Raw genomic sequence first — 14,856 nt, 5'->3', positions numbered from 1 at the left:
AAGGGCAATGTGGGCTATTTGCAAAAGTTATTATGCTTTCAAGAACACGATGTAGATGATTACATTGTTGTCGTTAAGTTACATTGATATGCAAAGATTTAAATGTAAGAATTGGGTGTTTGAAATGCAAATGCCTAGAATTCGTCCTCTTCAGGTTGTCCAGATTCAGCCTCGTCTTGCTTTGCGTACGAGGAGCCTTCATCGCCTTTACCGCCTTTACCCAAGATTTTGACTTGATGGCGTTTTTGCTAGATTTGCAGATATGTGAGTTACATGATATTCCACAATAATTTCGAGACTCACCCTTTCTTTTCTCAACTTTTCATTCTTTTGCTTCAACTTTTCTTTGCGTGCCTCGGTCTTGCCTCCACCGCCCGCAGTCAGCTCGACATTGATCTGTCTCTTTTTGAAAAAGGTATGATGAAACGCCAGTGCTTTCTGTAGAAACCACGGTTAATGAGTTGTTGTTATGGCCCATATTTAATACCGGCATTCGTACCTTGAGCTGTGCAGCTTCCTGAAACTCGACAAACGCAAATCCCTTTGGCTTGTTAGTTCCCTTTTCAGTCATTAATCTCACAGTTGGAGCTTCGCCGCCCACTGATTCAAAGTGCTTGGCCAGTGCTTCTTTGGTGGTATCATACGGCAAATTGCCAACAAAAATAATATATCGAGGTTTCTTCTCTTGAGGCTCTCCTTTTCTGCTTCGTTTCCGTTTGGGCTTGCTCTTATTCTCTCCTGCCTCTTCCACCGAAGAAGTTTGCAGTGCTTTGGTCTCCTGATCAACATCGTCGTCGTCCTCTCGTTTCCGCTTATTACTGTCGACTGTTTCGTCCGTGACATCCGAGGCAGGGAACGCCTTGCCTTCAGTGAATTCCTGCTTTTGCTTTTTGCGATTCTTGAACGCTGCCGCTTTCCGTTCTCGTTTGGTGAGCTTCTGTTCGGCCATAAAGAGAGAAAAAGTTAAAACGGAGGAGCGGAGAAGCCACTTCCCATAAATGGGGTCCTGGCAGCAATGATGCCACCCACACACACGCACACTTTTTGTTATGCAACGTTTCTGTCGAACATTGCTTGGTGCTCGACGCAGCGTGATTTTACGCCGAGGCTTCCAAACAGCTGTCAACAACGAAGAAGGACAGCAACAGCAGCACCAGCAGCAAGTGTTCAAGGCCAAACGCCGGTTCGGCTTTGGCACTGCGCTCATGTGCACCGTGCCATTCCTTGCCTTTGGTCTCGGCACCTGGCAAGTCCAGCGTTTGCGATGGAAACACAACTTGATACAAGAACTCGAAGAGAGGATGGCTATGCGCCCCATCCCACTTCCTAGAAGAATTAAGCAAGTAGCCCCTGTTTGTTGCCGAAAAAAGCAGTGTATATTGACGATGCAAATGTAGCCAGGACGCATTACCGGATTATGAATATCGCAAAGTCTCCGTAACTGGCGTCTACAGACACGACCAAGAAATACTTTTGGGACCGCGAACGCGAGGAGATGGTCAGGTCGGATATTTCATCATCACGCCACTCGAACGGCCAAATGGATCCACTATTCTCGTGAAAAGAGGATGGGTCTCAACAGCAAAGAAAGATCAAAGAACACGTCCAGATAGCTTGATAGAAGGACCAGTGCAAGTGGAAGGTTTGCTGCGAATGTCGGAAAAACGCAACGCATTTACACCAGACAACGATATCGTTCGAAACCAATGGTATTGGGTGGATGTTGATACAATGGCAAAGTTGACAGGTGCAGAACCCTTGTTGGTAGAAAGAGTATCTGGTAAGTCTAACTTTTGACAACTTCCATAGCATCTTTTAACCATAGCTTGCTTTAGACCAATCCCCGCATACCGAATATGGCTTAATAGACAAAGGGATACCAGTGGGCCGATCACCAGTGGTGGAGGTCCGCAATAACCATCTACAGTATATAATTACATGGTACTCGCTGTCCCTGGCAACTACCGTTATGCTCTGGCGTCTGTTGAAGAAACCACCAAATCGCCCCGTCAAGGTCAAAAAGTTGTAAAAATAAAGACATGTTCTAAATTCAACATTTGCAAAAAATCATTTTTTACATACAAAAACTGGACGGTCAGCTATCGGAGGGCGGGTAAGAGGATGGTGGTTGGGTATACAAAATTGATAATGATAAATGATAATAATAGCAATAAATAGTGACAGCTATTTAAGCGGCCTTGTTGTTATTATCAGCTTCGTTTGCAGGTTCTAGGCCGAATTCCGTGACTCGACGACCAAGGACATCTTTCAATTCATGAACCATATTCTGAGAGTCCATTCGGCTGGATCGTTCGTGAGCCTTTAGGTAAGCAAAGCAGATTGAGTAAATTAAGTCCTTTTTGCTCTACATGAAGTTGCAATTTTTTTTTACCTCTTGCTCCCGCTTTGCTTTCATTTCTGCTATCCGTTCTGCACGAGATTTCCGCGATCGTTCAGGGCGACTAGGTTCCGCCATCTCGACAACGGCCTCGAACACGGACGGTCGCGCAGGCAAAGGCAAATCGAGGATACTTGTTTCTTCAGAATCAAATACTTTGGTGGTTGCTTCCATAGAAGGTGACGATAACGGCGAAGGGGATTCTTTGCGTGGAGATTCAGGCGTGGAGGATGATGAAGAAGGGGACAAGTCAAGTTCAGGCGGGTCAAGGTAATTGACGAGAGCAGCGCGTCCTGCTTCCCACTCTGTAGCCATCTGGCCAAGATCATGCTGTATGGACATGTACTCTTTGCGGAGTTGCTCGCGTAAATGGTCGGGTGACAATGCATTGTCAAACTCGCCAGACGCGACTTGCCGGATATCTTGGTTGCACAAATAAACTTTTGCTTCTAATGTTCGCAATTGTTGATCGAGAGATGCCAATTTCTGCAAGAACAGTTTTAGTCGGCTATCGCTGACTGAAGTTGATGAGTTGGGAGATAACGAGCGAGAAATTGCATCTGTATCTGCTGCTGCAGGTTTGCAAAGCTCGGTCTCTAACGCGTCTCCAATGTCGTCGGTGAACTTTTTGGTCTCCTCTGTTAGCTTGAATAGAACCGCGTTCACTGATTTCCAACCATGCTTATAATCGCGGCGAATAGAGTCATGCTCCTCGGTCACTATATTCAATGCTAAAAGTTGCATCATACATTCTCGTCGCTTTGCATGCATGAGCTGCGCTAGCGTTCGCAAACAGTCCAAGGAGCAACCCACGTTGCCATCCCCGGCATTCTCCATCCTGTCAACTGCTGACAACGATGCAATCGGCTTTACGTTATACATATCATACAATCGCGACAAGTTTTGTTTGTTGACCTGATCTATCAGGTCAATGATTCCTTCTTCGAAAACAATGAATGCGCGTCGGAGGGTCGCTGCTAATTTGTTTCGCAACGTTGCGCATCGTCGAGTTTTGCTAGATTGCTCTATCCGCGAAATCGGTGACAGCGGCGTTGAGAGTCTATATCCTCGAGAAACAAGCTCAATTTCTTGAATGGTGATGATGGCTCGGTGCACTTTGTTGTCTAGAGCTTCGCAGCTTTCCATCAATGTTTGTAATCGCGAAAGTGTCGTCTGATATAATTGCCGTATCCCACTCCGACGCTGTGCATAGGGAAAACCATTCCACCTTATCAGATACAACCGTTCACGTTGATGCCATCCACAGTCTTACTTACCATGTGCCTGTACAGTAAAAATATTGAAAGACTTCCAGTCATCAAGGTGGTGATAGACATGAATGGAGCTGAAGCAAACTTCCACAATCCGCTTGCTTGCTGCTGATGTATCAAAGCCGACTCCGCGCCCAATGCAGCCAAGAGACCGGATATCGTCGCCGCCGTGCTCACTTTCTTTACTTTTGAAACCTTGACTGTCGGGGTGGAATAATCGGTGGTCATGTGCGGTGCTGCATGCTTCTGCTTCTTTCTGCCGGCGTTGTGGACTGATAGGACTTCACTTAGCAGAGGCGACGTAACGATAAGATATTTGAATCTCTCTTCGAATGCAGTCTCTTCAGCTAGCGGCAGACATACATTGAATGTTTCCTATAGCAAATGTCAATATCTTTGTGAAACTGTGCAGCATATGTTTATGGTATACTTGCGTGGAGGAGCGATCGTTGCCAGCAGTGCAGTAAGATCCGCCGCAGGCTGTAGGAAGCTTCATTCGAGGACGAGCGCCGACTCATTCTTGACAGGAAGGATCCGTCAGTGTGTGTTTGCAAAGGCGGGAGCTTGACGGCTGAATCTGCACCGTCGAAAGCTTTAAAAGTGGATAAGCTTTCAGAACGCCCACACCAGAAAGGAGAGAAATATAAAAAGACTGTATTGGACGCCCAACGACTTACAGCTCAAGTATTCCGCAAGGGGTGTGTCTTCATACACGACAAAGTCCGTCATTTTTACAAGAAGGTTTAGATTATGCCTGGATCGAGAGAAGCGAGGAAAGGCTAGGTCTCGGAGCCGCGCACAAGAGAAAAATGGGCTGCTTTTCCACAAAGAAACTAACTTTCCATTTCTGTAACGATGGTTCCACAAGGGCGAACCTGACATTGTAGCAGAACGCAAGGCATTGCTCCACTTGCAGATTAGGGATTGACATGCAGGAAAGGCTGCACATCACTCGTTCTTTATCGATATGTAGCAAATGATTATCGATATTATACGTGCCAGCAAACGAGCGTAGATAAATTACATATTACAAAGGACATATGTCACATGCCCTTTTTTGCAAGAGAGTTTGAAAATCTGATAGCTCTTCGCCCCTGGCTTCATCGCTTTTCTTTTCTTTTCTCTTGTTTTTTTAATATCATTTTCATTTTTGCATGCCATCTTCAGTAAAATCCAACGAAGAACAAGAAGAATGCCTTGCTGCTTTTCGAGAGTTGCTTGGTGGTGATTCCTCGGAGTATTCCGATACTGTAAAGAATTGTACTACCAGCATGCTGTGCTCGTTTGCATCATCTCATGCGGGTTACCATAGAGACTAAAGCAGTTTCTGGTTGCACGAAACTGGGACATTGTACGTATTATCTCCCCTCGCGTCAAAGCTCATAATTGACCAATTGCAATCGCAGAATGCAGCCAAGAAACAACTGGATGAGACCTTGGCGTGGAGAAAGAGTAACGAGATTGACCTTCTCCCGTGCGCCACGCGACAGAACGGATTACCGCTCTTGGTCGCTATAAGAGGATTCGAAAGTTTCGATGATGGCAACGTCCAAGTCAAACCGGGACTTTCGGACAGCGTTGTTCGTATCAGCAACCTGATGGGGGGCGACTGTATACACAAAGTGGATCGGGAAGGCCACCCGCTTTTGATAGATCGCACTGTAAGAAGTACTGCACACACGCAAAGCTACCGCCCGGTGATTGTGCTAATGTATTTGGAATGGAAAAATAGGGCTATCACAAGGCAAAAGAACTATGCACTGAAGTAACTGCTGAGCAGGTTACTCAGTATCAGGTGTCTTGCAACGAATTCCTAAACAGAGTCGTCATGCCGGAATGTTCTCTGCGTGCGGGCCACACAATACATCAAGAAACTGTCATTTTTGATTGCAACAATCTGGGGCTAGCTCGTACGTTCGGCTGCTGCTAACATGTTAAGCAAAAGTGTGAGACTGACAGTGCCGACAACTTGTAGAGTTCCATATGAGTGCACTGCAACTCTTGAAAACCGTTCTCGATATCATCCAGCATTATTATCCCGAAACATTGAACAAAATGTTTGTAGTGAATGCGCCTACTGTTTTTGTAGCCATGTGGAAGATCATAAAACCATGGCTGGAACCAAGGGTATAAAATTAGTATTTCAAAGCAGTTGATTATCCAACTTACACAAGTATTCGGTTTAGACGCTTGAAAAAATCCACATTGTTAGCAAAGGATCGACAGCCGAGACGCTGTTGCAGTACATTGCGCCAGAAAATTTGCCGGATTTCCTAGGAGGGACATGCACCTGCAGCCATATGCCCGGTGGATGTGTTCCGTCTGTTGTCATGGGCAATGTGCCCCCATTGGAGCCGACTTCAGAGAATGAAAAGACCAGCAGTGTATACAACAGCGATTTAATGGAAAGGGCTAAATCTGACAGGGCACTGCGTGGACCTGTTGATTCTTAGATGCGCACGCATACTACTCAAAATAGGAACAATTGCGCCCATCCCCCTTTAGATATTTGCATGTATTGTATTGTTCTTCTCGATGAAATCCCTTGTGCATTCACCACCAAAATAAAATTCCTCTTTCTACGAGCATATTCCTGAAATACACATCAGAGCGTGCGCTCATCCAGAAAGGACTCTATGTAATTTTTGATCATTTTGGGACATGGCAGTGATGGGGCGGGCGCCCGTGCCACCTATTAGGACCGAGCTGATGCGACGCCGCTTCCTGGCACCACTCTGCCGTGCATGCTTGTCATGCATGCAGGAAGCTAAGATTTTTGGGGTCCGCGATGCAATGCTCCGCAACAGAAGCTTCGTGAAACATTGCACGATCAGCGGACCTAAATAAAGTCTTGAATCAAACACTAAATAATGTACCAAAATACTGAGCGAAACGCCCAAAAGGCAGACTCCAATCGAGCGGATAGGAAGGGCTAAGCAGCAGCAAACGAACTGTAGTGTGATCTGTCACCAAAGTGGCAAAGGGAAGGAATCCCGAGTTACCGGCTGCTGCTGCATGTGATCCCTTCCAAAATGTGTGTGGGGCAATGGGGTGCGTACCAAAAAGGCAAAAAGCGACTGGCAGTGCAAGATGTCACATGTGGGGTATTCATTTCGTTTTTGTCTTCTTCTTTCTTCCTCTTTCACCTTTTTTCCCTTCTTGTAATTTTTCCTTGTTTTTGCCGTTGTCCACGTATGCATATCTCTTTATTATAATTTATTCTGTTATTACACGCGATGACCGTCTCGACATCGAAAGAACTGACGGCATACACAGCATCCTCGGTTCACGATGCGCCTACGCTGCTTCCTGAACGCATGGCCAATTTTGTTACTGCGGCGTCTTTGGCTGCTCGCCTGTCTATACGATGTTCATCCTTGTTTGTTGAAGCCTTCTTCGAAGCAGCGAAATACGGCACTGTCCTGTCTCTTGGCGTTTCTAGACATGCGATCACGAACGCCCTTGCGACAGCGAAAAGAATAAATGCCCTCACATATCCGACATCCCCCTCCAGCGAGCCAGAAAGGTTAGTATCCTTTATTTTTTTCCTTTTCTGTTTTTTCGGCCGGAGAATTTGCGTGAAATGTACAATATTCGTTTCCTAACAGAGCCAAGTAGAGGCTATCTTCGTATCCTCGATAAATATACCAACCTCGGCATTTACCTCGTACATCATACTTTTACACTTGCAGAATTGTTTGCACTCTCGGGTTTACAACTTACATCCCAAACTGTAAAGTCGGGTTTCAAGGTAAGTAATTTGTATGGGAATAAATGTACCTAGTGTTTCAGACTAAAAAGGCCAAGTATAGACAGCTGAAGCATCAGTGCGTGTTATTGAGGGAATTCTCGGCTCTAACGATACCTCTCGTGCAATTGCATCCATCATCAGTCTCGTGCACCGTGAACTCATGCAAGATCCAGATTTCGAGCTGGCAAAAGATGGAAAGATGGCAATTTTGTCAGGTCTAACAAAGGCCCTGACAGCATTTGCACTCTTGCAGTACGTGACACACAAACGCTCCGTGAAACAACTCAAAACGACCGTGCTCTGGAAAGGTCTCGTGATCGACGAAGAAACGAGTGAAGAGGCTGTGATGCAGTACGACCTCGAAAACAATAAAGAGAGAAAGCAAGAGCACGACGCTCACGTACTACATGAACTGCAAAAATATCTAGCACAGGAAAACGAGCAGATATCTGAACAGCAACGAGATGAGGAGAAAACAAGCAACAGCGGCCAGCTCGTAGTTCCACCAGCACCTTTTGACCTGTATGAAATAACAACCACCACTAAACGCACAACGACCACGACAACGTGCATCAAACCTGTGAATAGTAAAGACAATCCATCGGCTGCAAAGTACGTCATAGTAAGAGCTGACGAGCAAGATCAGCAGGCTTTTATGGCTATGGTCGAAAATGGCTGCGCAAGACGCGCTCGGCCCCGAGGCAACAGTCTCCCTACACCTGGTAACTACAAGGTCTTACTATCTAGCCTATCCCAGAAACTGTCGCGGAAAAAGGTCGAACGAAAGGAGAAATACGAGACCGACAGTATGGATTGGGAACCCGTCACTGTAAGGAGCAGCAGCACATCGGCCACTGTATCCGCTGCAGCGCAGTTCGATGAGTCTGACGACAATAATAGCAATAGTACATTAACGCGTCGTCCTTCATCTTGGAATTCGCCTCGCAGAAGTTTTTCTGATTTCTATCCAAATACTTCATTTATCAGCCGCAAGAAACAACGCAACTCATCGCCGCCTTCCTCACTCGCATTATCTTCTCCACCCATTCTCCCTCACCGCCGCATCTCTTCAGCGAACAATACACCAATACCCTCCATGACTCCCTTGGACGGCGACGAATATTTTACCCCTCGTGCCCAACGATCCAACTCCATTTCATCCGTCACTAGTATTTCAAAGACGCTTACTACAACCACCTTTAGTAATACCCCGCAAACCGATCTATCGGCGGGCTGTTTCCCGCGTGACCACCTCGTCAGGAACATTGCACGATTTATGCGCTACGCTAGCGCCGCGTACGGTGAATCATTCATGCGTATCCTGGGCATTGGGAATATACCCAAAATCTTGCCAACTTCGTACCATCACCACAGCAACCATCACGCATTCGCCCATCACACCGGCGTCGCTGTCGAGGATATCCTTTTATCGAGTTACACCGACCGTTCCATGCTGACGATGCACCATCCTTCGATACACGAGCTTGTACACTACGTGACAGTCGACCACAACGCTCGCGCTATCGTCTTGACGTGCCGTGGCACACTTGGCCTAAGCGATCTTCTCACGGACTTGACATGCACTTACTCGACAGTCAAGCTTCCTGAGCAGGAGATTGATCATTCCCCGGCGGCTCCCGAATACAAGGCACACGGTGGCATGCTTGAAGCAGCGCAGTTTCTTGCAAAAGCAAAGGGGAAAATCTTTCGAGCCATACGCGAAGGCTTGGAACAGTATCCTGCGTACGGACTTGTCCTTGTTGGACATTCATTAGGCGGCGGTGTTGCCAGCCTACTCGGTATCTTGTGGAGCGAGACCCGTGAATCGTACAGCCGCCACTGCGGCAGCGATCAAATGCATTTAGAAGATGCTCCGTTTGTTATCTCGCCTTCTTCTGGATTGCCTCACGGGCGACCTATCCATTGCTATGTCTATGGCCCACCTTGCGTCATGTCCCGGGATCTGAGCGAGTATTGCGGCCGAGGCCTGGTGACAAGCATCGTGCACGGATACGACATTGTCAGCTGTCTGAGTCTAGGTCTGTTAAAGGATTTCAAGAACATTGCTGTCAGTCTCCACAAGGAAGCGCATGTTGCAGACGATATCATCCGGCGTGTTGTAGGGAGATACCGGAAAGACGACGGTGATGGTAACGATGACGACGAGCAGCAAGAAAACTGGTTCTGGGCAATGATCAAGACATTGCGGGCGGATATGCAGGCAGAAAAGCTGTATCCACCAAGTACTATATATATTATCGAGTCTGCGCCAAAGCTGGCCAGTGATACCCAGCAAGAAACTCAAGCGGAACACAGCGCCGCTAGACAGTCGCAACATAGGCGGGCAAGTACGGTGGTGCTTAGCCGCTGCGACAATATTCACGCACGATTCTCCGAAATCGTGTTTTCCCGTAGCATGTTTATGGATCATTCCCCTAGTTCGTACGAAAAGGTTATCCGCAGACTTTGTAGAGGGTATTTTGGAGAATACAGAGCGTACGAAAAGCTGTAACCATTTTTCTTCCACTTCTGGCTTTTATCTCTTTCTTTTTCTGTCCGTCTCGTGCTGGCCTTGATGAGCAAAATCGTAAAGATAAATATCGGCGGTTCCTGCTTGGATTCCCCTTCTTCTCTCCGAACTGCAGTAAAAAGAAAGAAACAAAAAAGGATCGAAAATGGATCTGTCCACAATGCTGAACGATGAACCCATGGGAGAAAGTGGGCCCGTTTCCATTGAAAGGACTGTAAACTTTGATGATCCTGCCGTGAGAGATCGAGCTGTAAGCTACTCTACTCTCATGATTTATGCAATGACATGATTTGACATTAGAGAATTGTGTGTGTTCTTCTGCAGGCTATTCTGCAACTCAGCACCGCGCTCCAGTTTATAGTAACTGCCGACTCTAAAAGAAACACAAACAGACGGTCGTACTCGACAGTCGCTCCTTTCCATGACAACAGACCAACTTTGGCCGGTAAGTATTGACCTTCCACTTTGGCGTATCCGGCAAGGCGGTGTTAATGTCTCTCTCTCTCTCAAAATATATAATAGCACCTGCACGCGCACCGATAGAAAGTGCGCCTATGCCACCACCGACGTGTCCAAAACTGGGCCCGGAAACAGCAAGGGCACCACCTGATGTATGGAGCCCACGCATATCACTTGAACGTGTAATTCAGGAACAGCCATTGTTGCTGGACCGCCAATTTAGTGGATCCAATGGCACTTCACACTTTCAGCTTGTTCCGTGCGAGATCATCTTCCGCGGGGACGAGCCACGCGTATTTCTGGAAGAATCGTATCAGATCGAAGGCGCCTATCCTCGCGGCTTCTTTGTAGCCATGGCAAAGCGCGAATTACAGCATAACTTTGTGTTCCGGCATCCTGATCATCCTTACTTTGAAGACTTGTATGGACTGCGAAGGGTAAAGACAAGACAGATTATTCATTGCTACAGAATTAACTCAAATGCATTGGATAGAGCGCTTATTTCACCATGAGAACGGAGACCGGAGAACAGTGGGAGTTACATCTTAAGGCTTCAAGAGACAAAATGTTCCTTTTCGGTTATCTTTGCAAACACGATGCTTTGACACAAATTGTAAAGGATTCAGTGAATGTGCTCTTGTCACAGCGGCGGTTGCCACTGGTGCTTGACCTTGATGATACGCTTGTGCGTGCTGTAGGTGACGAAGGTAGCAAGCGACAGGTACCAGAGAAGGACTTGCCCCATTGTAAGTATGATTGATATATATCCAAAGATACGAAATTATTCACATATGCTTGTTCTAGGTGGCAACCGCGTTGCAGTGTTGCGAGACGGACGCAGGGTTGTAATGACAGAACGAGTGCATGAATTTTTGGAATGGGCGCAGAACTATTATGATATTTCTGTTTGTTCACTGGGGTAAGCAGGCGTGTAGTGTCTTTGTACCACACAAACAAATTAACCCAACTTACCTGCTAGTGATCAAAATTATGTTGACAATGTCGTGAATGCTTTGGATCCTCAGCGCACTAGAATCCGAGGTGTCATATACTCTGCGCGTTCCGAGCACGATTATATCAAGAGATCACCTGATCCCAGCCGTCCGCCCAAAGACCTCACAACTCTGTATTCGTTCTGTGCATTGCGAGACAAGTCGATCGGATCTGAATATACCCTCCCACTGATAGTAGATGACGAAACTAGAATGTGGCCTCAAGACCAGCACGATAACATTGTTGTTGTCACGCAGCAAAGTGGCGCTTTAGCCTGGAACGTCTCGCTGTTTCCAGTTGTGCAAGAGGTGCTGGCGCACGTCCATCAGGAATTCTTTCGTCAGTTTGATAACTGGGTGCACAGACAAAGTAACATGTCCAATCGATCGCTCGTACCACCACCACCGCCAAGTGCAGTGAATATTTACAAGGCTTATCTTCGCAGCCTCCTTCGAGATAAGATTGCGCAATCTTCGTAAACAATCCTTTTTAATATTTCCATGTATATATACATAAGTCATATAGTCCTGCTTCATTTATATAACATGAATTGCGAACAGCAAAGTAATGATGTGATGCTGGTAAACGGTTGGAGGATAGTATAGGTATTGAAAGAGGAGAATGTAGGTTCAGATGTGAGATGCGTCCGATAAGTTTAATACCATTTGCCACTCGAGACTGCTTGCCGTCTTGCACGCGTGGGAACTATTGGGGTTCGAATGTCATATGCCTCAATGATTTCTTTCCACATGGGAATATCGATACTCATAATAATCTGTTTCTTTCCAATACTTGCTTGCTCATCCACCGTCGGTGGTGCTCTGGTGCCTATCCAATCAAGCCAAAGCTAAGTAAACGTGGTTACTTATCGCCTGTAACAAAAGCTTACGCAGTAATGGTTGCCCGCTTGAATCATCAATCTCTGCTACGCCGTTTCGGATTAAGAACGATACATAAAAAATGTTTTCGACTGTTTGTGAAAATGACTCTGGATTCGTCACAAACTCGAAATAGTTGGTCTGGCCTCGTTCGTCAAGTATTCGCCAAATTGCATTGACATTTTTCAGCGTCTCATTTTCTTGCTGTTGAATATCGGATTCTTGGAGCTGATTGCAAATATCAAGTCAAACCTAGATCACTGTGAATTTTTCTTTGTTCTCAATGGTAATATACCTGTGTAGGCTGGACGAGATCTTCCTTATTCTTTACAATTCGCACCTGTCGGGTAATCTTACGCTGCTTCTTTTCGACACGCAGGGGACCAAGCCTGTCAAGAAGATTATAAGTTAATGAATATGCAAGTCTGGAGATACCAGGCATAAGGTACTTGCATGAAATCAATGGACTGTACTCTTGCACTGAACTGAAACGCTTTTTGGCCAATTTTCTTCCAGTTCAAATCCTCATCATCGTCGCCAGCTCTCGGACGAGCAAATCTTTTGATCTTACTGACAAACTCATCCACGCTGAACATCTGCGACTCGAGTCTCAGGTTGCGCGCCTTTTGGTTACCGAGATCAGCTGAGAGGACGAGTAGCCTGGAATCAAGGGTGGCTTCCTGCGTGTTTTTAACTGAAAAAAAATGCTTCATGCATTAGCGTTGTTAACTTGCTTTCATCTTTCCTCTCGTATACCTTTGTTGTATATCAAGTTGGCTTTTTGGACCGTCTCGTATAGACCATTGTTGCCCTTATTTACATAGTCCTTCCGATTCTCTGGATTATATACTTGTGAGCTCGGCTTATCTTGGTTTGCATGCAAATATGTCAGACTGTACCTTCCGTCCGGGTGATAAGTTTACGGTATTGAAGGCGGATCTCCCGACGTTCTTCTTTGCTTTGTGAAGGATCATATAACCCGCGATCAGTCTTCTCATTGAGCTGCTGAGTCAAGTGAGCCAATTCAGGATCGCCCTCGAACTCTTCCATTTCTTCATTCTCGTCTTCGATTTCCTCGTCATCGTCTTCTTCTGCTTGTTCTTCCGATTCCTCTTCTAATTCGTCAGCCTCGGCTTGATTAACAATTTCCTCTTCTTGGTGTTCTTTGTCATCTTCATCTCTAGCAGGGAATCGGCTCATCGTTAACAGGTAACGTGGTTTGAAAGAAAGTCGCGCTGAGTTGGGCAGCGCGCGTACACATTTCTGCCGTTATCATTGCCGTAATACGTATAGGACGCATCACAATATTGCTTTCTTTTCCACGGTGATTGATCTCACCTGCTCTGGTACATGGGCATCTGTATCATAGCCATTGCGGTTTTGAGTGCAACCTCGTTATCACATACGAAGGAATGTATTCGAAAATATACTTTGCGTCTGTAATAGCATTTGATATAACTCTTCATGGCGGAAAGATATGCTTAATTGTTGATACAAAAGCTATTATTGTTATGGAGAAAGACAGTCATTAAGATGACAAAATCTGATGGCGCCCGCACAGATAGTGGGATCTTGACGGCAAAGAGACGTTGATATACTGCAGGCAATCTCTTCAACTCGAGACTCAAGGGAAGAATTACGCGAACTTTACGATTTCCTCGTCTCTAAAAGTTACTGAGTGGGCTACTACAATACTTCAGATGAATATGCCTTTTGCCACTCAAAACGCTGCTATCGAACGCTCGACAGAGTTTCTAGAGGTATTCGTAATCGATGATACCATCCCTCGTGCTGTCCGTCCAATGTGAAAGAATATATATATATGTCAATGTAGTTGCTTGTAAACCATCAGTATGTAAAGCCTCCGCAAGTATGTATGCTAGACGCTGATTCATTCTGTCGAGCTGGACAGCACTGCAAGCTGCTGCTATTGACCATGTGGCAAACTTTGCTGCTGCATCTGACTAAACTAAAGAAATTATCCTTTTCCCAGATAAGCTGCATCCATGGAAACTTTTTTCCCAACGTGTTCACTAATATGTAACAAGAAAAGCAAAGAAAGCGTGAATGCCAAACATTTGAATCACGCATGCAGCCGCCCTCTTCCGATTCAGATTACACAGCACATCGATTCTTTTCGTCACTTAACAAACTCTCCATAGCTTTTGTTAGGGAAAAAAAAAAAAGAAGAAACAATACATACGTACAGGGAAAGAAAATTACAAAGAAAAAGGCTTTGGGGTTTAGATTTACAATTGAAAAAGCTGCTTATTCAAAAGGGTTTGTTTTGCCATCTTGTGGTAGTTTCTCCCGTCGCATCTTCCTGCGCTGTGCTCGTGATTCTTGATAGCGCCTCAGGCTGACCTGCAGCTTTGCAATGAGTACACTTAACCGCCATTTGTCGTACAAACGGCTTAAAGACAAGATGCTAGGTTTCCTTGACAGCGGGTCCCATTCGTCTTCCAGCATAAAAAAGCTCCACTCGTTTTTCCTGGAGAGTAAATGACGATCTTTTCGGTAGGATTTTCGCTTGCTGTAAGTTGAATCTATTGCCTGCATTGACATTCAAGAAGAAA

General features: G+C 45.8%; 7 protein-coding genes across 7 annotated transcripts; 4 read left to right on the top strand and 3 right to left on the bottom strand.

Moving 5' to 3' along the window:
* Positions 1-134: 134 nt before the first annotated feature.
* VTP01DRAFT_5711 (uncharacterized protein) lies at positions 135-949 on the bottom strand (the record flags this gene model as incomplete). The annotated part of the gene is made up of 3 exons (XM_069384534.1): positions 135-248; positions 304-438; positions 500-949. 3 exons carry the CDS (start codon positions 947-949, stop codon positions 135-137), a joined length of 699 nt encoding a protein of 232 aa, XP_069235153.1.
* A 100-nt stretch (positions 950-1,049) lies between these two features.
* Positions 1,050-2,029, top strand: VTP01DRAFT_5710 (uncharacterized protein; the record flags this gene model as incomplete). Its single annotated transcript, XM_069384533.1, has 3 exons — positions 1,050-1,339; positions 1,398-1,780; positions 1,836-2,029. The coding sequence occupies 3 exons, from the start codon at positions 1,050-1,052 to the stop codon at positions 2,027-2,029; spliced, it is 867 nt and encodes a 288-aa protein (XP_069235152.1).
* A 159-nt stretch (positions 2,030-2,188) lies between these two features.
* On the bottom strand, positions 2,189-4,398 carry VTP01DRAFT_5709 (uncharacterized protein; the record flags this gene model as incomplete). The annotated part of the gene is made up of 5 exons (XM_069384531.1): positions 2,189-2,320; positions 2,393-3,601; positions 3,676-4,044; positions 4,104-4,261; positions 4,347-4,398. The coding sequence occupies 5 exons, from the start codon at positions 4,396-4,398 to the stop codon at positions 2,189-2,191; spliced, it is 1,920 nt and encodes a 639-aa protein (XP_069235151.1).
* Positions 4,399-4,823: 425 nt separating this feature from the next.
* VTP01DRAFT_5708 (uncharacterized protein) lies at positions 4,824-6,122 on the top strand (the record flags this gene model as incomplete). Its single annotated transcript, XM_069384530.1, has 6 exons — positions 4,824-4,919; positions 4,982-5,020; positions 5,076-5,330; positions 5,402-5,579; positions 5,645-5,796; positions 5,856-6,122. 6 exons carry the CDS (start codon positions 4,824-4,826, stop codon positions 6,120-6,122), a joined length of 987 nt encoding a protein of 328 aa, XP_069235150.1.
* Positions 6,123-6,905: 783 nt separating this feature from the next.
* On the top strand, positions 6,906-9,932 carry VTP01DRAFT_5707 (uncharacterized protein; the record flags this gene model as incomplete). Its single annotated transcript, XM_069384529.1, has 3 exons — positions 6,906-7,195; positions 7,288-7,420; positions 7,482-9,932. The coding sequence occupies 3 exons, from the start codon at positions 6,906-6,908 to the stop codon at positions 9,930-9,932; spliced, it is 2,874 nt and encodes a 957-aa protein (XP_069235149.1).
* A 163-nt stretch (positions 9,933-10,095) lies between these two features.
* VTP01DRAFT_5706 (uncharacterized protein) lies at positions 10,096-11,881 on the top strand (the record flags this gene model as incomplete). Its single annotated transcript, XM_069384528.1, has 6 exons — positions 10,096-10,200; positions 10,275-10,395; positions 10,473-10,846; positions 10,903-11,155; positions 11,214-11,328; positions 11,389-11,881. The coding sequence occupies 6 exons, from the start codon at positions 10,096-10,098 to the stop codon at positions 11,879-11,881; spliced, it is 1,461 nt and encodes a 486-aa protein (XP_069235148.1).
* Positions 11,882-12,057: 176 nt separating this feature from the next.
* VTP01DRAFT_5705 (uncharacterized protein) lies at positions 12,058-13,480 on the bottom strand (the record flags this gene model as incomplete). Its single annotated transcript, XM_069384527.1, has 6 exons — positions 12,058-12,230; positions 12,292-12,508; positions 12,576-12,669; positions 12,734-12,974; positions 13,037-13,117; positions 13,180-13,480. 6 exons carry the CDS (start codon positions 13,478-13,480, stop codon positions 12,058-12,060), a joined length of 1,107 nt encoding a protein of 368 aa, XP_069235147.1.
* Between the last annotated feature and the right edge of the window lie 1,376 nt (positions 13,481-14,856).

The sequence above is a fragment of the Rhizomucor pusillus genome (assembly GCF_041956525.1).
Source record: "Rhizomucor pusillus strain CBS 183.67 unplaced genomic scaffold VTP01scaffold_24, whole genome shotgun sequence".
Classification (NCBI taxonomy): Eukaryota; Fungi; Mucoromycota; class Mucoromycetes; order Mucorales; family Lichtheimiaceae; genus Rhizomucor; species Rhizomucor pusillus.
The sequence above is the reverse complement of the archived record's forward strand: the minus strand, read 5'-3'. Positions and strand labels throughout refer to the sequence as shown.